This window comes from Malus sylvestris, chromosome 11 (assembly GCF_916048215.2).
Source record: "Malus sylvestris chromosome 11, drMalSylv7.2, whole genome shotgun sequence".
NCBI classification, from domain to species: domain Eukaryota; kingdom Viridiplantae; phylum Streptophyta; class Magnoliopsida; order Rosales; family Rosaceae; genus Malus; species Malus sylvestris.
Window position 1 is genome coordinate 4,660,444 of NC_062270.1, and position 25,235 is coordinate 4,685,678.

The 25,235-nt window shown below is 34.1% G+C and overlaps 1 protein-coding gene across 1 annotated transcript; it reads right to left on the reverse strand.

The window, feature by feature from the left end:
* Nucleotides 1-926: 926 nt before the first annotated feature.
* Nucleotides 927-4,528, reverse strand: LOC126588311 (shewanella-like protein phosphatase 1). The gene is made up of 9 exons (XM_050253383.1): nucleotides 4,218-4,528; nucleotides 3,309-3,409; nucleotides 3,056-3,169; nucleotides 2,604-2,816; nucleotides 2,372-2,507; nucleotides 2,082-2,257; nucleotides 1,617-1,705; nucleotides 1,445-1,514; nucleotides 927-1,336 (listed from the first exon to the last, which is right to left on the reverse strand). Exons 1-9 carry the CDS (start codon nucleotides 4,489-4,491, stop codon nucleotides 1,250-1,252), a joined length of 1,260 nt encoding a protein of 419 aa, XP_050109340.1. The 5' UTR covers nucleotides 4,492-4,528; the 3' UTR covers nucleotides 927-1,249.
* Nucleotides 4,529-25,235: the final 20,707 nt, after the last annotated feature.

Genomic DNA, 25,235 nt, shown 5'->3' on the forward strand with positions numbered 1-25,235 from the left:
GGATTCAGGCCGTTGAAATTTGATTCAACAGCTACAATTATTATAAATTTTAGAGACCCCTTGTTTGTAGCCGTTAGATCAAATTTCAATGGTTCAGATATTTTGCTCAGGAGGCTCGATTTATTTGGGTCCGGAGGGATCCAGTTCCCTTGTTTGCCATCACTATCTTTTGCTGGACAAAGTTAGACTAAGAGTTAGTGTAGTACCGCATTTGTTATCCGCACATACTAGCTTTAATTGGACTAGGAGGCACTCACCTCGACTAAACACCTCACAAAAAGATCTTAACGAGAACACCCCGCTTCGAAAACACAGGACTGCTAAGACTTTCGCTTCGTCTGTTCTTGTTCTCCCTTGCTCTCTCCTTGGACCAACAACCCCGCCCACCGCCTAAACGTCTTGGCCAGACCAAAAAATCTCCGTCTACGTGTAAGTATAATGTACTTAAGTGCTATTATAGGGTTGAAAGTTATCTTCTTCACCAATTTGGCCAAACTCGATCACTTGATCAAATTGCGTTTGTGTTGTTGTGCCTCTCTTTCCATATCAGCAATGGTGCAAAAATTCAACTCAAATACCAACCTAATACAGCAACAACAAAGCCTTATCCCACTGAGTTGGATGGGCTGTATAAATCCTAGAACACCACCGCGCTCAGTTTTGCGTTAAACTCTTCTGTTAACTTCAAATATTCCTTGTCTTTTCTTAAAGTCTACGTCAAATACCAACCCAATGATTTAACATTTGCAGTAAGAATTCCCAACTATTGGCACAGTTAAGTCTGTGTCAAATACCAACCCAACGATTTAACATTTGCAGTTATAATTCCCAACTATTGGCACAGTTTAAAAAAGAGTCTACGACAACCAAGCCTTATCCCACTAAATGGACCCATTACATGAATCTTAAAACGTCACCGTGCTCGGTTTAGTAAATCTAAAAGTAAATTTATTAATAATGAAAATTACAATTACATCTGCAGTCCATGGTAACTATAAAGTATAAACTATATCTGCAGTTACCATTCAAAATGAATGAATAGTAAAAACCAAGTTCAACTAGATTAAATTAAAGTAAGAATGTTGAATGCTTGTGGGTATGTATGATACAGTGGCATCTTTTCTCTCTATTCTTCTGCTATTCTGCTTCTGCTCTTAAGATGGTCAAAAATGGCGTTACTCCTTTGTTGAAGCTATTCTTCTTCTGTACAAACAATTTGAGCCATGGAAAACAACTTGTTTGCTCATCTCTATATATAATCGACAACCGTCAATTCACCAGATGGATCCTTCTTACTTCTTATAACTCTTGCTTTATTGTCCTTTATTTCTAGAACCTGTAAAACGTAGTTAAAATTACATGTTCAACGAACTTAATCCCTGTTAAACGTTCACCAAAATAGCTTCCGACAGTAATGCATGAAAGTAGGTAAACTTAAGTTTACCTCGGGTCTTGAATTGAGAACTCCACTGGACATCCCCACGTCAATCCGCCATATGCTACAGTCATATTCACTGCAAAGAAGAATCCATAATTCAAGAACTGAATCTATAACAAAAGTACTTTAGGTTGACATAAATGATCCGAACTGGACAGAAGAAAGCTTGGCATCGTACCAGTTTGCCCCGGTAGGTTGAGGAGTATGCCCCACCACCATTCCCTTGGCACCAACTGCTTGTAGCGTCTGTTGAAGAATGTAATTTATCTGAAAGATGATTTCAATTTCAAAAGCCAAAGAAGTCAGCAGTAGACAACATTCAGGGAGGACAAGAACTCAATCTTGATTCCCAATCTCGCTAGAAGAATGATTGATTTATATGTTGGTGAATAATAATCAATCAGACTACCAAAACAATTGCAGAAAACCCCTATCGCTAGAACAATGATCGATTTATATGCTAGTGAATATTCTGAAACTAGTCCGGCTTTTCCCATTTCCAAGATAATCCCCTATCAGCTCCATAATTAAGCAATTTGAAACCAATAGTCAAACGCAGCAACGATTCTTTTCATTTTAAGTCGCCCCAAGTAACAAAACAACTGAATATGGAAAGGGAACCAAAATATAGCTATTTACTTGCCTGGTTAATCTGATAGTCATCTAAATCTGAAGTGTCTCTCGAGTACAATCGGTTCCAAACCACACTGTCATAGCCCCTGGTGGCTACAAAAGGGAAGTGAGGGTTGTCATCAATCTCAACGAGACCTCTCATCCAGTCAGATACTTCCCTGTTCATCCTCTCCACTCCGTACGTAACTGTGGAAGGAGCAATACTCCTATCAGGCGATGGAACAAGAAATATATACACTTCTCTAAAAGTTTGAATGGCACCAGAAAACCGCTTTGTTCAGATTGTAGTACTGTTTTTACCATGTTGAGGAACAAGACCACCGTGACAGAAGACCCAGTCATTAACCTTAAGAACAACAGCATGACGTGCTAACTCGCGTGCCAATGGACCCCCTGGCCTTAATAGGATTGATCTGGCAATCACACCTTTTTGCTTCTGTCCTAATGTTCAGAAAACATTATCAGAAGAAAAATTAAAAAATAGGAATGGCCGAATGGGAAAAGAATAAAAAGTGAACAGTGGATTCAGTACCCTCACTAGATTCCATGGATCCCAATAATTTTGGGGCATTTTCCTCTCTTCCTTCATCCTTTTAGAGACACCAACCCAGCCAACAAAAGCTTCTTCCCAGTCATCTCGATTGTCATCCAAGTATTCCAGGAAATCAAGACACTCATCAAATCCTCCAGTATCCACGTATCGGAAATCCCCTTCCACATTGATAGTCTCATGATTCCCATTGACCTACATCGTTACAGAGAAGACCGTCAACAATATTAATTAGGAAACAATCTACATATCAATTTCTCAAATTTGCACCAAGGGGTAACGGATTCTCATCTTTCGAACCAACCTTCATGAAATCAGTGTATCAGTTTGGTTAACACATTCTTCAACAATCAAATCGGGATGGAAAATACAGTGTAATTAAAAAATCAAATAAGTTTATCTAGCAGTGCAGATATTCCAATTGCTACACAAACCTGAAACACTGCTCCGCCTTCAGCTTTTGCCTGCATATCCAAGGATCTCAGCAAGGACAAAATCGCTATTTCATCTTCACCTCGATCAAGTATATCTCCAAGCTGAATCAACACCTAAGTAACACAAGGAAACAGCTTATCCCCATGTTCTTCAAAAGTTACTAGCTTTTGAAACAGAAAGACAAATTTTGTGCCTGGTGAAGACAATAGCAAGAACCTTAAGTGTTCAGAACTATGTCAATGAAAGGTATACCGTTTCTCCACCAGTCCATACATCTTCACCATCAGGACTCAACACGCCAGCTGTCTCAAGTGCACATCTTGTTTGGCCAAGGTCTCCATGAAGATCCCCAACTGTATAAACACAAATCACAAAGCCATAAATATTTGTGAATAATGGTAAGTAAGCACAACGGAAAGGAAAGGTTGCTCCTTTGTGACCGAAAGGTCATGGGTTCGAGTCGTGAAAACAGACTCTTTGCAAAAAAGCAAGGGTTTTGTAGGGTAAGGCTACGTATGATAGACTTCCCCCACCCTCGCAAAGCAGGGAGCCTTGTAGGCTAGGGGTCGCCCTTTCTTTAATGCTATAATGGAAAGTAAGCCTGCAAGCTGAACCTGATATCGAAAACGCTAAAGATAGTGCTGATCAACCAGACATGTTAGAAAGAATTTGTTCATAATTTCAGATATTCAATTCCAACATTTGCATAGCTTCAGGCCAACATATACCAAATTACAATGGCCAGTTAAAAACTTAAAATGTGCCATATTAGATCCATTACTGCGAGTTTTGACAGAGAGAAAAACACGGATTAACGGAGGTATTCAGCAGAAAGAAAAAAAAAAAAAAAAAAAAAAAAAAAAAAAAAAACTGGTACTTTGACTAGTTAGCTAGGATTGTTCATACAAATTCTAATGCGTTCTACACTTTGAAAATGCAAATTCAACCACAAAACTGAACAAAAATTAAATATTAATCCAACAACATAGAGCATATACCGAGTCACTGACAAACCCAATTGCTAAAATCTAAAATTCAACTGAAACAGTTAAATAAACAACAACAAAGAAGAGAAAACAAAACCAAATAAACATCTTTCATCGCTTATAAATTAACATTCATACGAAAGTATATGTAAAACGAAATACAAATGAAACGAACCGGCAACAATTCGGCGGCCGGGGGCGGAAACAAAGGTGGGCGGGCTGCCACTGACGACAATGGGCTTTAAGGCTTCTCCTCTGCTGCCATAACTATTAACATTCAGAGAATTGGAAGAAAAAGAAGAAGAAGAATAAGAAGAAGAGGAAGAAGGAGGAGGAGGAGGAAGAGGAGACTCTGAGAGTTTGCGGGGTTGGGAAGGCGGAGGAAGAGGCAGCGAGTTGAAACAGAGTGAAGCCATTGCTTTTGGGAACAGCAGTGACTCAGTGGCCATTCATATTGGTCTGCTTTTTTTACTTTATTTTTTTGTTGGTATTTTTACGTAGGCTATGTATTTATTTGGGTTTCAAGGGACATGAAAATGAAATCTCAGCCAAGCATTTGGTATATCTTCAGTCGTATTGATTTTTAATTTTGCAAATTTGCAATTGTATTTTTCTTTTTAACGAACTTATTCGCAAAATCTTTCATGCAACTTTGTATAATATAACGCAATCAATTAATAGCGTGTTTATGTTTCGGTAATTAGAATAAATATAGGGAGTTGGATTTTGATTACGAATCATTTACTAACTTTGAAGGAATCAAGAGATTGGCGGAGCACACACGAAATAAGGAATTTGACTCCCAAGATTGACGAAGTATTTGGATTTCGAGACGGTGAGGAAATTGGGAATGCAAAATTTCAATCTGCCATTCAAATAGGTAAGTAATGTCAATCTCGAGGTTTCAATATCGTAAGTATCTTAGAAATCAAGTATTGAGATGTTATATATCAGAAGTATATTATATGTATGACCTCCCTTAAGTTATGTGTGGCAATTTATATAGTGTGGGGCTGTATTTTAAGCAATGCACTTAGGGCTGGTTTGGTATTGCTGTGCTTTGAAAAAAAGCTGCTGTGAGAATAAGCGGTTGTGCTGTGAGAATAAGCGGCTGTGAAATAAAGCCAGTAGAGTGTTTGGTAAACTTTTTTGTGAAAGTGCTTTTGGAAAAAAAAAGCAGGATGATAGTGTGTCTTTTCATTAAAGGAGCACTGTAGCTCCGTATGCTTTGAAAAAAATGGCTTTTTTTCAAAGCAGCAAATAGCAGCTTCAGCTTTTCCTTTGATTTTCAGCTTATTCTCACAGCAGCTTCCAAAATAAGCCTTTTTTTTTCAGTTTACCAAACACAAAAATGACCCTCAGTTTTTTTTCACAGTGGCTTTTTTTAAAATCACCTCAATCCCAAACGGGGCCTTACTTTGGCCAAGTCACGTTTTTTCCACACAATTTGAATCATGGCAATCTACATCTACCGCCAGTGCAAAATGTTGAGTAGTACTTATATGAACCTAATTGTAGTAGAACTCGCCAAGAAGTAGTTGGTACTGCAATCATTGGAGAAACAATATCTAAACTCGAGGATGCTCCAAAATCTTTTTGATTGCTTGTTCGAGAACAACAATCTTTGGCTCTAGAACTGAACCATTTCCTTGTATATGAGAAGAACTTCCAAATTAATAGGAAGGAAGCTTAATCAGAATGAAATGAATTAGAATTCTCCTTCTATGATCGATTAGTATAAATATCAACAACCTCAAATTGGATTAATTTATCCGCACCAAATAAGAGCTTGGGCCAAAAAAAAAACCCTACCTAAGTGGTTTAGGTATCACCAACAATGGTGAAGATTAAAAAAAGATTAGATTAACTAATTTTCTTTATCTAATCCTTTTTTCTTTTGTTGAGAAATTATATAAGAGTACACAGTGGATTTATATTAAAAGAATATCTGAATAATACGGACAGTATGGTGGCAAAAGCTTCATGTGGATCGAAAATAGTTGAGTTAGGTTTGGCCCAATATTGTGTTCTAGACTTAACCCATAGGAAACATCGCCCCTTTTCTATTTTCAAAAAAGCCTGTTGGGCTTTAACGGTTGAGATTGCCCAATTCACTAAACCTAATGGCTACTTTTAAAATTTTACCCAAGTCAAGAGTAAAAAGTTGGGTGTCCATAATATAAGGGTGTCCAGATGTTACTTTTGGGTGTAAACGGAACTTTCCAATTTAGAACTGGTCTCTAAACGTTGAGCTTGGTTTAGAATTGGTCTTTAAATTAAAATTTTGTTAATTAAGATCCTTTAATTTAACAAAATATGTTGCTACTTAGTACTACGGTCTAGTGGTATTCCTCTTCACTTGTAAGTGAGAGGTCTTAGGTTCGATTTTCGCCAAAGGCGAATTTGAACCGAATTGTTGCGAGCATATTGTGAGGCTAAGCTCATCCCCTCTCGATTAGTGTAGATAATATCGTCTTTTAAAAAAAAAAAAAAGTGTTTTATTTAGGAAGACAATAAAAGATATAAAGATGGTAGTTGCTTTTTATGTCTTGATCTTGATTCAAATGGATTGCTAGTTAATGTACTTTCTTACACTTTTGTTAGATATAATTAGCACACTAAGGCCTCGTTTGATAGAGATACTTGACTCAGGTATGACTATTCACTATATTGAAGACATTTTAAGGAAGAAATGGATGAGAACTTTTATATTTTGTCTAAGTTAAAGGTTACTCATGAAGTGAATACATGAGTCATCATGTCATTCTCATGTAAGTAAATTCCATATTAATTGACATTTTTTGGGAAGTCATGGCCAAGATTGTCCACACAAAATCATCATATACTATTTATTTCAAGATTAAGACACTTCTACCATTAATCCCAAAATAATCCAAGGCGTAAACAATGACAACTTTCATGCATGGTGGAACCACGTGAGACTGGAGACCAAAACTCAAGATAACTCATATTTTGTGAGAAGTATATTACAAAAATAAATGCTAAGGAAACTCTCTAAAGGTGAAATTCTCTGTTATCTCACAATTTTATGTCAATTCTTGTGTCAACATTAGGAAATATTATGACGAAAACATGAGATGTCAAAAAGTCTATAAAGAGTTCCACTTTTGATAGGCTCCTTAACATTTCCTGTCGTACGAATGTCGTGTGGTCAGACACCTCCATTTCCCTTCCGACTCCAAGTATATGCTAAGGGGAGTAGTACACAAGCAAAACTTCCAACAAGAAGATGACAATTGAATTGATGAAAAAGGCGAAAGAACAATGGAAGCTGGAAAAGAGGGTTTGAAAGAAGGGCTGCCACAATGTCTAGTCACTGCAGAGGAAAACATATACAAGGTGATAGACGATCAGCTTTTGTTGCCAAAAATGGATTGGGAATAATATTATTGGTGAAGACTAAAGATAGATATATGCATGTGATATTATGAGACAGTAAGCCCACCACCCCCTACCTCTCGGCCTACAGCATAACACGGACCGATATGTATATGTCCAGTCACATTCAGTCAATTCACGTACGTACGTACGCATGCATACGCAGTCGAGGGTTTCAGAAATTGTTATCAGGGCCAGTCCCGACATTGATCCAGTTCTATAAACATACCTGTATTGTAAATATTGTGAGGAACCCTTAATGCAACTGGACCCTTGGTTATAGCAAAAGATTGAGTTGGGAAGGAAAAACACATGATAAAAGAGATCTGACCTCAAAAACAAAAAAACAAACAAAAAAACAAAAAACAAAAAAAAGGAAATTTTTTGCTGCACAATTTTCTTCATGAGCGAATTGTTGAGATTTAGTTAAATCTCTTCACAAGTGAAAATAAAAATGTGCGGGTGAGCAAAGTACAAGATAGCTTTGCTCTCATGCACATCAAAGGACAAAGTTAAGGATAATGGTTGGGTCTCTCACTTACGACTCATGAATCTTTATTATCCGAGTATCATAATCGAAACAATTCATTTTCTTTATCATCGTCTAAAGATCATATATGCAAAAAATCATTCACTTTGAAGATCGTTTAGTCATCCATACTTGTTAAACCAATCAACGGTTTTCGATAATAAGTAACATCCTTATAATGAACCATCCATTTGTTTTATGCATATAGATGGTTAAAAGATCTCCAAATTGATAATTTTTTATAGATCTTTAAATTATAATAAGGAGAATGAACAGTTTCGATTATGATGTTTAGACGATAATGGTTCGTTAATCGTAAGTGGAGAGACAAATCCACCATGATGGGATACAAACATTATCCATTAGTTAAATCCCAACAATCCACTCATTGAGCATTTTCGAGACATCCCTAACCAAATGGATCATATAACTAGTAAAGAAGTGCAAGAGTATACGAGTGTAAACTTTCTCTAATACAGTTTTTTATTTATGAGGATTTTATGTTTAATTATTTGGGATCTTGGTTTTTATAACTTTTTAGACACATAACATCGTTACGATATCTCGTAGTCATAGCTAAGATCTTAAATTCAAATTCGTCGAAAAATACTAATAAGGGATTTACAAACGTCTAGTTCCAAAAACCTTCATCAATATTTCGAAGTTCACCAGAATAATAAAAAAATCTCCAAATTTTTTTTAAACTGATGAGTACAAATCCACAAAGTTGTTTAAATAATAAACTGAAATCTTATCTGGAGGAATTGACCCATATATTGACTTCTACGGTTATATTGCTTTTCTAAGAACATGTTATGCAGTTATTTAGTATGTTTGATTATTGTTAAAGACGAATTTGAACCATATTATTGCTAGTCAATTGTGAGACTAAGTGTACCCCCTCTGTCGTAGTATAGATAATATCATTTGTTAAAAAAAAAAACCAAATGTTATGCAACATTTTCAAACAAATGTACCAACATTACTCACGTGTTATGAGGTGTTAGGTATTGATATTTTGAATTTTTTTTCCCAAACGTTTTGTAGTTAGATATAGTACTAGTGTACGAAATGTTAAATAAGATTTTCCAAGTCTGAATAATTTTATATTGTTATGAGAAGCTAGCTTTTGCTTGTCGGCTACCACTTAACATGGTTTACATGTTAACCTTAATTATTATATTATTAAGATTAGTCTCTTTTTTTTTTTTAATTCTAAATCTATTTTTTAAAATGTCGTCCGAAGATCTTAGTGACAAATTAAAGATCCATTTCAAGAAAGACGGCTCTCTAATCATGGGAAAAATAGTCAAATAATGCCATCGAAAGAGATGTTACATACTTATATTATTCTTTGGAATATTGTACAACGTTAGAATTATTGAAAGAGAAAATTAGAACGCCCCACTCTGTTTCTACAATTTTTTTATTAAACATTTTTGTCTTTTAAAATTTTGATTAAGACGATTTGATTAGTGGCCACCTAAGCATTTTTAAATTTATTTTAATTAGTTTTTTTTTTCTAAATGAAAATTGTTATATGTTGATTTTCCACTTAATCTTTTTTGTTAATAGAGGTTTTTTGGCGTGTCAGAATCTATGCCCTATGTTGGATAATTAATAGATATTAACTATTAAATCATCAATACTATCTCTTAATGTTTGAATTTTTAACATTTACTTTTCTATAATAAAACTTCATTGATCACAAAAAAAACCTATGAAAATAGCCAATCCAACATGATGATTACACCATGGACGCTACATTTATCTTGTTGAGTTCTAGTTTGATTGCATGGTTATGTAGTATGCAACAGAAAACAAGTGCTTGTAAAATATTGTAGCACAATATAATTTGCATAAAAGTTGTTGACAAAAGGGATTAGTTGGAAAGAGATTAATGTCATTCGGCACGAGATATATGAATGTGAATTTTAAATTGAAACCGAATTTAAATATATAATTTCTAATTTGAATTGTACTCATCCCATGTTGAAATGTACTAATATGACTTGGAACATACCAATGTCAAACTGAAACGTACCAATGCTGATAGGATATGTACCCATGCCAACTTAAAACGTACCAACATATCATCTAGAAATGTACCAAATTGAAATGTACCGATGCTCATATGAAATGTACCCATGCCAACTTAAAACGTGACAACATATTGGTTAGAAACGTACTAATACTAAATGGAAACATACCCCATATCATCTACCACTAGAATCTATTTTCCAAATGTACCATGGTACGAATACTCAAATCAAGAGGTTTGCATAAAATGAAAATAGAAAGGGAATGAACATGACTCACAAATGATGACAGAAGAGTATCGACTGATAGAAAAGAAATGGCACGAAAAGATTGTAGAATGGTCGTGAAAGTAGAACATAAATATAGATCACATTAGAAGCATAAATAAATCAAATTTGAAATGTTTTAGATTTTTAAAACATACATCCACTAGATTTTCGGAGATTTGGATAATTATTAGCTAATTGGTACATTATATATATGGCAAATTGTGTAATTTTGCATTAAAAATGCTACTTATAAAATATTTGGCACCTAAAATTTAGAAAAATGTTTAAAACAAATTCTAAAAGGAATTGATGTTTAAACAGATAGAACAACGAGGCATTTAAATCTAAACGCCCTTATTGAAAAGTTTAATTATTATTATGTGGTACGAATTGAGAAAACCAAAAATAAAAAGAGTACAGAATATAAGAATAGGAGTTTGACTGTGAGTCTGTGAGTGTCTTGACTCTTGAGATGCATGGGGCACTGTATTACTCCAGCAAGGCCCCAACCATGAATTTGAGGGCAGATAAGGTGGGGGACCCGGTGCCTGATCCGGATCCGGCGGTGGATGTATTCGAGTGGGAGAGCACAAACGTAAAGAGATTGACAGGACGAAGCCCCTCCACTTCACCTAATTTACCAACACAAAATTTATAATCTATTTTTAAAGACATGATAAGGATACTCTCTTAAAAAAGTGAGACTTTTCATGTACTCCGTATCACCTTATATTTTTAGCACACTATTTTATAATATTGACATAAAAATTAACATTAAGTGAGGTGGCAGATAATTTATAAAGAAACTCACTTTGAAAGAGTTTCTTTAGTATTTATCTTAGTTTTAATAAATAGTCACTGAAGTTGTTATATAAAACTAGGGTCACTTGTTGATAGGAATAGCACCGTTTAGGTAATTACAAATTAGATATAACCATCAATTTTAGCTCTAGGTTTTATATTTGATGTGGAAGTTTACTATACTTTGTTCTTATAAAGAGTTGAGCTATTCTGATAGATGGTAAAACATCAATTTTCTTTATAATATTCAAAGAGTTTACAATCATATGAAACCCAACTGCTACTTACTTCACATCACCACTTCCCCTCACAATTTTTAACTACTGAGTTCAAACCATGCACAGATAATAATTTTTCCCAACTTAATCACCTATATTGGGGTTTAGGCATGATGGATCTCAAGTATGAGTTTATCTTAAAGCACTTGGCAATTAGTAGTGGACTATCTACCTACTTGAATTGTAGATAAGTGTTGTTCCCTCTCTTCATATTTCCTTAGCTTGTATCGACTATCGAGTAATTGTTGTACTCTACTTTTGACATTTTTCTTAGCTTGTATTGAGTCAACTTTCATCAACACATATCTGTATATGGGTAAGGAAATTAGGTCTTAACTGTTTAGGACCAAAATGTTATCCGTGAAACAACTATGATCTTAAAACTTTCTAATATTTATTATTCATGGATTTTGAGTTGAATTCTCACATTCTAACACAACCATCGATGTTGTCCTCATAGAAGATCCACATTGATTGAACGGGCCGCACAAAATGTATATGTATTGACTATTGGGGGATGTTGACCAAAGTATTCAAAACATTATTGTTAGTTTCTTTCCTTCATTTAAAAGGAGGAGAACTAGAAATTTTTTCTTTTTAACAAAGTATTGTAAAGAAATATGAATAATTCAGTAACTATATAATATTGATTCTTATTTTTTTTTCTAAATAGTTTTGGTTTAATGTAGTATTGTAATTAAACCAAAAACGATTGCAATCAACAAAATATTGGTCAATTGCAAGCATCGACCAGTGGGTGACAAATATAATCAAATTGAAAAAATATATTGGTCTCGGCTATAGAGGGGAAGCGGGGGAGTGGGCCAACACTAGTGATGAACCCATTACCCCACACATGGCTCGATATAGTTGAGTTCTTTTGATAAAAAGAGGATCCTCGCCGGATCTTCTTTATGACAAACGCATACAAATACAAACGGGCAGGGTGAGGGGAAGCGGGGGAGAGGGCCAACACTAGTGATGAACCCATCACCCACACGTGGCTTGATATAGTTGAGTTCTTTTGATATTCTGATATCAGAAATATGCAGAATATCTAGCAAACTTTGATGTGACAAACGCACACAAATACAAATGGGCAGGGTCTGCCGACTAAAGTTGGTCAACCCCTTTTAAGAACAAAATGCGTTGCTAATTCACTGGATTATATATACAATGCATGCCACCCTGCTGATTGTAGGTCCAGCTAGCCTCCAGCCAGCCGTTTCCAGATTTGCTGCCGATCTGCACCATGAACGATAGGTCGTCCAATCTTGAATCTAAACTTGACGATGCTTCCATGTAGTGACCAAGGTGAACTACTTCATATAAACATTGACATGTCAACGGATGTGATAAGTGTGTCGTGTCATTTGCCAAAAGTGAAGTTTGACAAAGTATAACTTGGATTCGTAACTATTTTGTCTTCAATTTTCATATTAAGGAGAAATACATGGATGAAAGATATAAAATAAATGTATAAAGAAAATACAAAAAAAAAAAACTATGTTAAATTGATTTTACTTACAAATATATTTTTTAGGATTTTTATCATAAATAGCCTTTGAAATTAACCATCGTTATCAAGATGGTCATTGAAATTAAAAATCAATCAATGTAGTTCATGAAAATAGGTGTCACAAATCAATGGGGTCATTCCGTCATAATTTTGTTCAAATTTTTGTTAAGTACTGATGTGGTACATAAATAGGCCTCATAAGTTCTTTTTTTCTCACAAATGGTCCTTGAAATTGACCCAACGATATCAAAATAGTCTCTAAATTGACCCGTGAAATCAAATTGGTCCCTGAAATTGAAAATTGATCAATGTAGTCCCACAAGTAAGTGTCTCAAATCAATGTAGCTATTCCGTCACAATTCTGTCAAAAATTCTGTTATATGCCGATGTGACACATAAATAGGACAGACGAGTCTAATTCAATTAAAAAAAATTACAAGCAAAGTTAAATAATTTAATAATTAATAAAAAAATTGTCAACCCAAAAACTCAGTCCTGCAATCACCCTTGATCCCAGTCCAATATAAAAAATCTCAATACACTCATCTTTACACACTTCACCGAATTGAACCTGGATCGAGATCACCTTTGGTGACGGCTTGGCCCATTGGCAAAGTGTGACATCACCGTTAACATTTAGGTGCTCAACATCCTCACAACCTTAATCTTGGAGAGCTTGTTCGGCCCTTCCCTGGTGGTATGGTGACGCAAAGAACAATGAGGTCTGCCTTAAGATAATGAGGTTATAACTTAGGTGCGTCCATTGTTGATTGAAAACTATTTCCACACCTCCTCTTAGGCCTTGGTTAAGCCTTATACCTTTGAGAATTTATGGAAATGATCTCTCTTTGAAGTAGGTCCTACGACAAGAAAAAAAAATTCATTGTGGCAAAAATGTATTTAGACAATTTTTTTTAATTAATTATTAAACCCACATAAGCATATAACAAATTTTTTTACCAAATTGTGGCGGAATGATCATATTGATTTGCAACATCTATTTTCAAGGACTACATTGATTGATTTTCAATTTCAGGGACCATATTGATGGTGTGGGTCAATTTCAATGACCATCTTGATGGTGTGGGTCAATTTCAGAGATCATTTGTGATAAAAATTCGTAAATCTTGTGAAGCCCATTTATGTGTCACATCAGCACTTAACGAAATTTTTAACAGAATTGTGACGGAATGACCACATTGATTTTTTATACCTATTTTGAGGGATTATATTGATTGATTTTTAATTTTAGGGACCATTTGAGATAAAAACCTTTTTTTTTATTCATTCTTTTCTTATTTCTTCCCCTCTGTCATTCTCCTTTATTTCTCATTTTTTGCATATACTTATATATATATATATATATATATATATATATATCAAGCACACGAACGAAGATAAAAACTTAAAACAAGTAACGATAATTAAACGAGGGTTAAAACACTCAAACTATGCACTCCAAGCCTTGCCTAAAGTTTTGAATTACTGTGTACGAATTACAGAACAGTTTTCTAAATTTCTAGTACTTGAAAAGTAAAGATATTACAATCAAAATTAATTAAGTGGAAATTGCCTCACTCTCATACTTGACTTTACAAAGGAAACCATGAAACACATAATACTTAAGGAAAACTAAACCTAGATTGGATACTAAGACCAAATACTTAAAGGAAAGCTAAACCACCAAAGTACAAAAATACACCAAGTAGAGGCATGATATACTACGTTGGAAGTTGGATGATGCGGAGAGGCTTGCTTATTTCCATGAGAGTAGACGTGAAAAGCAGTTGAAGTGCTTTCAAATGATTGAAAGAGTTTTTATAGAAAATGTTTTTGAATTTCAAAAGCACTTGAAGTGCTTTCTGCAAGAAGCACCAATTATGTATGCTTCTTACAAGAAACACATCAAATACTTTTCCCGAATTAACTTAGATTTTTATTAAGGTTTGATTTCAAAAATATTTTATCTAAAAACGCTTTCCGTCATTTCAATAGGAGCTTTTTAAATTGACGCTACTAAAGTTGTAACTTAATTTTCCCACTGCATTTGTTGTACATACAACATTATTTTTGTATATAAGATATATAAGGGAACAAAGAATCAAACACCAAATCTCAAATGCCAGCGCAGATAAATACTCTTAATAAACTTGAACTATAAACTCTTTGCAACATTCGTATACCAGTCTAATTTATAATTAGAACACAATTTCTAATATTGATAATTATGATATACATAATCGTTGTATGTGGTGACATAACATTTATGGATGTAGTGTAGATAGGTACATTCAAATATATGAGTCCAACAACCGGATGTCCGGTCAAGTGCAACGTCCATGCATTGTGGATCTTGTTGGCGTAGGGGAGTCGATTACTAAACATCACACATTTTATTGCCTCTACACACATCACGTGCATGTGAATCTTACGTACTGTTTTTTGGGCTTGATCATTTGAATTTTTTTTTCACCAAAAAACTTTCCGTAGAGGGCTAAATCGAGAGTTCAATTTCTGTGAAGAATAATATTTGGCTAAATAAAATTGAGTAAAAACTTTTATTCAAAATTTTTTTACAGTCAATTTACAAAACTTCATATTTATGATCAGAATTAGTTATATTAGTGATTTATAACGATTATCTTTACATAAAAATAATTAAAACTTAAATTATTTAATCAATTAACTGTAACAAATAAATAATCGTAATATTACAGTCCATTGCCTAAATAAATTGAGTATCTATTTTTTACAATGATTAATTAAACGACTATAATTTTAATTAATTTTTTTTACAAAAATAATTTTTATAGAATAATTTATAATAGTAATTAGTTTGAATTGAAATTCTTACTATGATTTAGTAGTCAAATATTATTGTTCTACCAATAAAAACGGAAAGAAATCGATCATGGGTTTTAATACATTTTCGATCCGCATGCATGAGTGGGGTCACTAAAGGTCGCTGGTCAGTCAGACTGGCACAATTCATTGAGGAGGAAGAAGAAGAACCAGGAAAGCATTTTTTTTATAGGTCTTTTCAAGAAAAGGAATAAAGAAAAAAGCCATAATGACCAAATTACCCAGATTTTTGTTTTTCCCAATGGAGAAGTTTCAGGTATAATTGAATGGCAATTGATTATGCAGGTCAGGGGGGTACTAGGGCCAACCATGTCCTTTAAGGCAGCAGAGAGCCCAGAAAGTTGAAAAGTAAAAGAAATTCACTTTTGAGAAAGAAGCCAAAAAAGGCTCGGGTTCGCGAGCCAAGTGCGTATCTAGGGCTTAGAGAGCTCGGGGGGGCCTGAATCTGTAACTGTTAAAACTGAGCAAATTAACCTGCAACAGGTTCTGAAAAAGAAGAAAAAAAAAGGAGAGAGGACGAGAGGAGAGCAACTAATTCTACGTCAAAGTAACCTGTTATTGTGTGTTTGTTGTTATGTAACTCATTCTTTACTAAGAGATGATATATTGAGTTTTAATAGTATTTATCGAGTCTTTTATTTATTATATGAAAATAAGTTACATGACATATGTACCGTTAACAGCATTTCATATCAATAAAACTTATATACACCATTATTTCATCAACACGAGTGGTCACCTTAACAAATCCAATAAGTTCTCCTACACTATCCTAACCCAGTGGGGTGTGGAGTGGTAGGTGTAGTGGTGGTGGCCTTCTGGGTGCAAGTGCCGAGACGTCCCACAGAGACAGAGAATAAACTGGCCCCATTGCTGAATGCACAGCTCTCGTCTTCATAAATCCAATGTTTAGTAAATACTTGAAACTAGTGCAAATTTACGAATCCGAATCCTCGTCGGATTCTGTTTGTGAGAATTTCGAAGATTCGTGAATTATATTTGTTCATCATATATCGTGTGATTAAAAATTTGTAGACATCGAAATTTCGGTAAATAAATGTTGACCGATAAATCAAAGTGTCAACGCTCATGTATTGCATAAATTTTACACGTAGCATGTGACTCAACGAAAATTGAAATGAGTTGGAAAAGTCATCAAATAAGACACGTGTCAACACCTGGCAGAAACGACTTATTTCATCTGGGATATTATATTCAAAATTAGGTCTTGGAAAATTCTATAAATACAAGCCCATTTCATTCATTTGGGGGGACCAATTCATATTACACCTTGAAACTCTGAAGCTCTGAAACTCCGAAGCTCTCAAGCATCCAGGTTCCCGAAGAATCAAGAAACTGTTCTTCGTTCTTCGTTCATCGTTCTTCCAAGATCAAGCCTCGACGGCCCTTGGATCAACAATCATCCACCAATTCAAGATCAAGCCCCGACGGCCCTTGAAGAAAGTGTTTTTCGTTCTTCGTTCATCGTTCACGCATCCAACCGTTCTTCAAGATCAAGCCCAAAAGCCCTTGAAGATCCGTTCATCACTGTTCTTCAAGATCAAGCCCAAAAGCCCTTGGAGATCCGTTCATCACTGTTCTTCAAAGATCAAGCCCAAAAGCCCCTTTGAAGATCCACTCAAATCCACCTTCAAGATCAAGTCCACGGCCCTTGAAGAACGTTCATCCTTAGATCAAGCCCAACGGCCCTTTGGATCAATCGCACATCCACAAATACACACCTTACGGAGATCGAATCAGAGGATCAAAATAGAGAGAGATTGTAACCCAAAAACATCATCAAATACATAATATTTGTTTGTGCACGTTTGTTCTTGTCTCTTTCGTTTCAGGAATTTTTCGTGTTCACAAAATTATTTTTAATATTTTTAATTAAAATTAAATACAAACAGTACCTGATAAAAACTGATCGTACAATGTACAATATGTGAACACAATTTACGAATTCTTAACATCTTCACTAAAAGAATTTGGAGAGGATCCTGTTGGCAAATTTACTACAAGACTTGTCACGTGGAAGTTTCCCTCTTCGTTTTTCCTAACCTAAATAGTGTTCTTCCTCATGAGATGGAATGAAAAGCTTAGAATAATTGATTCATTTTATGGAGGAATTTTCCCCAACTCTTCAAGAAATATCAAAGATAAATGTCTACTAAAACAAGTTAATGGGTAGACATAATGTTGACTGTTGAGGCGGACGAATGCCTAAACTAACATCATTAAGTGAAGGCAATAGGTCGACTCATAACATTTATTTATACATATCTCATGCTCACTCTTTATTGATTAAATACTATTATACTAGTAAAAGAAACACTATATAATTGTAAATTTCTAACATGGTAGTGTTACAATATGAATATATTGTGACATCACACTAAAAATCACATTTTTTTTAGAGAAATGCCTCACCTCTCAAGAATGCTAAGGAATTTCATTTCAAAATCTTTCGTGGCCGATCCACATAATTTTGTAGTTATGGTCGAAATCGTTTATTTTATAATCACCAATAAAGATAATCTTCGCAAAAAAATCAATTTAAATTAAAGTTGTTTAATCAATCAGCTGTAGCAAATAGATAGATGGGTCGTAATACTTTTATCAATTATGATTATGTGTTTATATACAATTCGACGATGAAGCACTATCATTTATTTATTACAAAGAATTTTTACATAATGGTTTATAATATTAACGATTCATATCATTAACATTAAATTTTTTGAATTGACTACTAAGTGTGTTGAGGAAGAATTCTTCCTCATCGTTAACCAGTCTAGCATTTCTCAAATTTTTATCCAACTTAATCACCTAACCCTAATGATGAAATCCCTTTTGTGATCATCTCCCTGATTCTGTGGTGCCCTTGTTGCCCAGGCTGCCACGCACATACAAAATTACGCATACAAATCCCTCCACAAAGGGTTCCTCAGTTCCCCTTCCAATCCCCTAGCTCTTTTAAAAAGTGGGGAGAGTACTATTTCACAAGTTTTATATGCTATATTCCACATTTATACCTTTCAAGGGGACATCCTCCACCACATATAGTAATTTTTTTCTCTTCCTAGTACTAAAAAACTTTATGTTATATTTTGCCTCTATGAGAAATAAGAAACGACGAAAATGAGTAATGCAAAACCTTAGAGCATCTTCAAAGAAGACGTCAAATCCAAAATATCAAATTTAAATTTGATGACAGATTGTCAATATTTTCCTTCCACCTGATATGCCAAAACTTATTGCTTCATTTATGTTTTTTTTAAACAAAAACAATAAAAGTTGGATTGTTGTTGGTTTAAAATTAATAAAATAATATGTAAATGTGCAAGTATTTAAGGTAAGACAAGTAGAATGTCTTTGGAAATAACAAAAACTATATTTGAAGGCAGCGTCAAGTTTGACACCTCTTTGTCTATGTCAACTTAGCATTCTTTTTCATTCAGCTTGACATCTCAATTGGAATAAATAGTCGTCATTTATTACTGTTATATGTCTATATTGTATTTTTAATATCTCCTTTGACGGTAATCAGAGTGAAAAAAAGTCCCTTCAGATAATCATATCGATGATCGCAATTAAAAAGCAGAAGAAAAAAAAATGTCAAAAGTGTTGAAGCGCACTTAAACTTGATGTAATTGCTGAATTTTGAAAACTGGTCTTTTTAGTCATTCAATTCGGTAGCTCTTAGTGGGATACTGCAATACAAGAGAGAATGCTTTTATGTTGCTGATGTTTTCATTTAGAAATGTTTTTAAAATGATTAGAATCATTTTGGGTGAAACTATTTTTGAGTTTCATAAGTATTTAAAGTGCTTCCTAGAAGAAGCACGAGTTATGTATTTCTTATAGAAAACATTTTAAGTACTATTTTATAATTTACTTGTATTTTTATTAAGTATTAGTTCCAAAAACACTTTTATCAAAAGTGTTTTCATTCAATTTGAAATCTTGCAAACGAGTTTCGACTCTAGAGCTAATTTGGATTATGAACTCGTGATGATTACGACTAGTCGGGGGTTCCAAAAGTATAAATTTTCTCGCAAGTGATGTTGGGATGGTGAAGTGCAGTCGTTTGACCAATTGATACAGTGGTTGACCCACTCACAAGATAAATTGATGCTTAAGCTATCAACTAATCAATCAATGATTCAATAATTTTCTTTTTCTTTTTTTTTGATACAAGAAATATGGGATGAAGAAAATTGAATCTGAGACCTTCACATAAATATCCTTTTAATAATTTGTGCTACGAGTTTGTTGCAAATTTTATTTTCTTATTTACAGCTAAACCTTGTAATTAATAATTCATCCTTCTCAAACTAAACAAAATAATAACTTAACTTGGAACTAGACTTTGAGTTATAGTTTAAGACTAAGTATATTGAGTTATAATTTAAGACTAAGTACTCTAACATATATACTTAAAAGATTCCTCAGAATCGAAGCCTTGGGGGAGGTAAGAAATTGATTTTAGGACTTGAGGAGTGCATGTAATATGATGTTATCTATAATTTGTAAAAAATTGATTTGAAAGAATAAAACTATTCGTACCTTTTCAACTAATTATCTGTATATCATCTCACTAATAGGAATGAGACTATCCACATGAGAGATGCAACTCAATTGGCTACGTTATTTTCAAATTGTGTACTCGTTTATATTAGAGACATTATTTAATGGTCAGCTGAGATCGTACCGGTTTTGAGATTTTAGGGGTCATGTGCAAAAGATAATAAATGGGCCATTGCATAAAAACTCCTGCTACAAAGGTAATTGATATGTCTATAGTTGTATTAATAAGGGATCTAAATGAAGTATTATTGCTTGTGAGTTATAGTTGAAATTAACAAATCATGAAAAAAATAAATAAAAACACAATTTATAGCAAAGCCGGCAAAACCAAGCTAAAAACATAAAAGTGATATACCTCTTATGCATATGAAGACCATATTTCTCTTATTCACACGCAAAATCTACCAGATTTCCCAAAGATAGATTTCATCTTTAGGAGTCATTTAGGATTTGGGATCATGTGCAAGGGCACCTATTGCACATGCCCAAAACCACCACCGTCACCAAAAGATAATTGAAGTTTATTTAGGGAAAAGTTGCTAAACAAAGGTTAATTCGTATGTATTGTACCAGAACCGTATAACATCCCAGCATTGAGATGCATATCGTAGTCGGCAGCGTATAAAGGAACAGCGAATAAAGCACTATCTTCAAACCAACAAAATTATAAACAAAATACAAATCATAATTAAATAGTAAAATAAATTAACCGTCCTACCATACAAACTCACTCATTTTACTTAGTCTAAACTCTTTCATGTGTTCACAAAAAAAAAAAGTCTTTCATGTTACAATCTCTAGCCCCTCTTATAAATACACCCCTTTTCCTCACTTTTCTAACCCACCCACCAACTGATGAGCTCTCCCTCTCCATCTCTTATTCAGATGTTGAAGGGCTTTGGCCTTTTCATTTCACTATAGCCTTGCTTATTTAGGTTTCTTGAAATGTGCAGAGGCTTTTTGATGGTAGAATTATTAAAGTAAGGGAGAATCTGTAAAGCTCAGGAGGGATAGCGCCATATGAACAAAGGGTCTATTTACTAGGTGGGCGTTTCTTTGTTCATCATGCGCTATCCATCCTGAGTTTCATGGCTTCTTCATACTAATCTCTCTCTCTCTCTCTCTCTCACTCTCATGGCTGTTTCTGACATACCTCTGCAGAGTGCGTATATTTTTCCCTTAATTTTGGTGTTTATTAATCATACAACAATCGTTTAAATTTAATTTGTACGGTCCTTCTTCTCAGTTAAATCTAGCTAGGATCTTCAGCTAGCTAGCTGTTCTCAAGCTCTTTTCCATTGAAGGTTTACACTAGCTAGCTTTCATCCTTTGATCTTAAACATTTTTAAGGATAAGGGATTTTGGGATTTTACCCATCTGAGAAAGAACTATATATATATTATTTATATGAATGCATCTTTTTAAAGGGTAAAACCCAGAGATTTGTTTCCTGATTAAGCATATTCATATTTACCATGATTTGTTGTTTCTTTTCTCCATCTTCCCGCTCTCACTTTCTTATTTTGATAATTATTTCACTTTCTTCTGTTATTGCTCCAGAATATTCTGTGAGATATTATTTTCTACAGTCGATGCTCGATTTCAGTAATTACTTCTTGAACTGTCTTAACTTTCAATATTTCTTTGAAATCTGGGGATTAATTTGTCTAACTTGGATGTTCTCGACTTCCATCTAATTTTTGTCCATGATCTATGTTCCTCTAGCAGATTCGATCCAAACCTTAGTCATCTCTAGAATAATGCTAACGTTTTTGAGATATGGAACCAGTAACTGGTGAGTTGTGATGACTGCAAGAAGCCTCGACGCCTTGTGAGTTGTGATGAGAACTAGGGTTTCATGGTTTGACTGAGTCTTTTGGCAGGGCAGCTTTTTCAATAGTGGAGAGGTTAGTAGGAATAGTAACGGTCAATGTTAGACTACTTCCCTTTAGCGTCTGGATTTTTGTGTTTTTGTGTATTTGAGACACTCGTGTTATTTATTTATATTCTTTAAAAAATATATATAAGTGAAACATATTATTTTGTTGTTTATTTATATTTTAAAAAAGGGAAAACTTGATATAACTTCAATTTTTTGAGCCAACAGTAGGAATGGTCCAATTTATTAAAATAAGTCCAATTTTTTAAATTTAATTATTTAATTATCAATAATTATCTCTTAAAAGAAAAAAACTTATTGTAAAAATCAAATTTCTTCCTAATTATCTTTGATTGTTTATTTTTATATTTTTTTTTGTTATTTCTTGTTCTTCCTCCTGCTTTAACCCATTTATAGATTTTTTTTAAATTTTTATAATCAACCTATATCACAGGTTAATTGTTTTTATCTACCTATATAACATATTCTTTTTCATAGTCAACTTGTCACAGATTAATGTGTCTTGTTTGTAGATATATTATGTTTTTTTTCTACCTTTTAGTTAAGCTTCATATCTCACTTATATTATAATATACATTCATATATTTGCTACTTGAGTTAGGGCAGAATGTTTTGCAGATAGATTTATGTTAGTATATTAATTTTTTTTTGTTTATAAGATATTAATTAGATATTTTGGAGTTGAAAAATGCATAATATTAAAAGATTTTTATTATTTTTAGAAAATATAAAAGGAGTATAAAAGAAATAAAAACATATAATTAGATAACTGAAGTCACTCTTAAAAACACTATGTTTTTTGACCTGGATCTAAAAGCCCCTTAAAAAAATATTTCACACCACCATGTGACAAGTGTTTCAGATAAACACAAATTTTCTCCAAAGTCACGATCTCGTCCCTTAACCTAATAAAAGAGATAAAATTAGCAATTCGTTGGTGTTGGTGTTGGTGTTGCTATTGCAAACGAGATGATGATGGTGAACTTGACTTCTTTCATACGTAATTCATATTTATTTTATATATATGTTCTCTGTGTATCGCCTGTTCTATGTGCAATATGAATCATCTGGTTGGCCATTAAAAGCCACGTGTACGGCCGGGATGGATTGTATTTCGGGTGCTGAGAAACTTGATATAACTTTAGGTTACAAAGTATGTCCTGCTATTTGGGGACAAAGGAACAAATTTACCAGCAATATTTTGATATCCAATTGTTCTTGCTTAAACAAATGATGACGACGAGAGATCTTCATTTTCGGAGAAGATAATATGTGATCGAGGAATGTGCTTCAACAGGACCCCCACCACCAGCTTTGTGCCACAGCCTGGCCTGTTTACCTTTTCCCCTCTCGCCCCTTCGTAATATATATATAAGATTTAATCAAGTACTTACAAGATTTAGACGGTTAAGAGTTAAAATATCCAAGATGTACCTTTGGCTTTACATGGTTAATTGGTGAAACCATCAAACTATCTAGGGTTTAGTTTATTCAATTGGCCTAAATATATCTGTATCAAGAAAATATAATCCTTGAAATGTACGAGAATTCGAATTCGAAAGGTAACATATCGAAAAGAAAAACAGTATATACCCTTGAGAGATGAGGAAGAAGAGCATGAGAGGATGACGCACTCCAACCAGAAAAATAAAAATCTCCACAGCAGCAGCATCAACGAGAAGAGCGATAGTACAGTATTTGCTTTTATAACTTTTATCAAGGGTTAGATCCAAAATTAGTTATATAAAATGGAGCCTACTGATAAAAACTTATAATGGCTACTTTATGAGACCAATAAGTCGCCGTTAAAAAAATAGAGTATATATCTCCTTGCTGCTCAGTAATTCCATGATCAACAGCAACATTAGCTTCTTGAATGGACAGTGAAGAAATACTTATTGAGGTTTAAGGGTGCGTTTGGTACGCAGACGGGACGGGACGGGACATGAAGGAACGGGACGGGACGGAACGAAGGTGTAATTTTTGAAAAATACATGGGGTATATTTGTCTTAAAATGGTAAAACAGTGTGTTCCACAGACGTGGAACAAACCCGTTCCAGGGGGGAGGTGGAACGCAAAAACACCCAAAATCTGTCCCGTGGAACAGCCCGTTCCACCCATTTTTGACGTACCAAACACGGGACGGAACGCCTCGTCCCGTTCCGTCCCGTCCCGTCCCACGTACCAAACGCACCCTAAGGTACTGGTCCAATTTTGAGAGCAGAGTACTGGAACATATATTAATAGTAATTCGATTGATGGGCTGAAGTTCCAAGATCATGAGGTTCTGAATATTTTTCTTTAATTTGTACCCTGACAATGCGCCCATACACCTGCCATGTATTAATAATTCCTCTTCGGTTTTTGAATATTCACATGCAGGATTCAGCGTAGTAACATAAAAGATAAAACAGTGCAATGTATGCATTAATTCTCTCAGACAAAGTTAGCTGGGGAAACTTAATAACTTATAGGTTGTGTGTGATTGCAGCCATACAGGTTCTAGCTTTTTATGGGTTGGGCCTTGAATTAGCTTAAAATATGTGGTCCATTGCAAAAGTATGTGGTTGATTGCATCAATGGTCAAGAAATTCGAATTAATTTAACTATACTCGAGTTTGAACTCTTCTTTCATATTAATTTTACTGCATCCAGACTCAAACTCTCTCTGTTCACTCAGTGTATATTTGAATAAATTTAGCAATTGAAATAAATAAATAAATAATTGAAATTAAAAAAGAATTCTATTTTCACGCGTCCCGTAATTTTTTTGTTCTTAAGATCAAATAATATTGGGATTGGCTTCTCTCCTAGCTAATGTTAGCTAAAAAGCTTATAATCTTGTCATTAATGAAGATCCTATGTCCATGACTTAATGTTAGTTTTTTCTTAGAATTAAAAAAAAAAAAACTAGGTTTCTTTTTAAATTAACTTAATTAGCTCTCACGATTTTTTAATGCTAGAAAAATCATAAAAATGATTTTGTCACTGTAACATTTTTA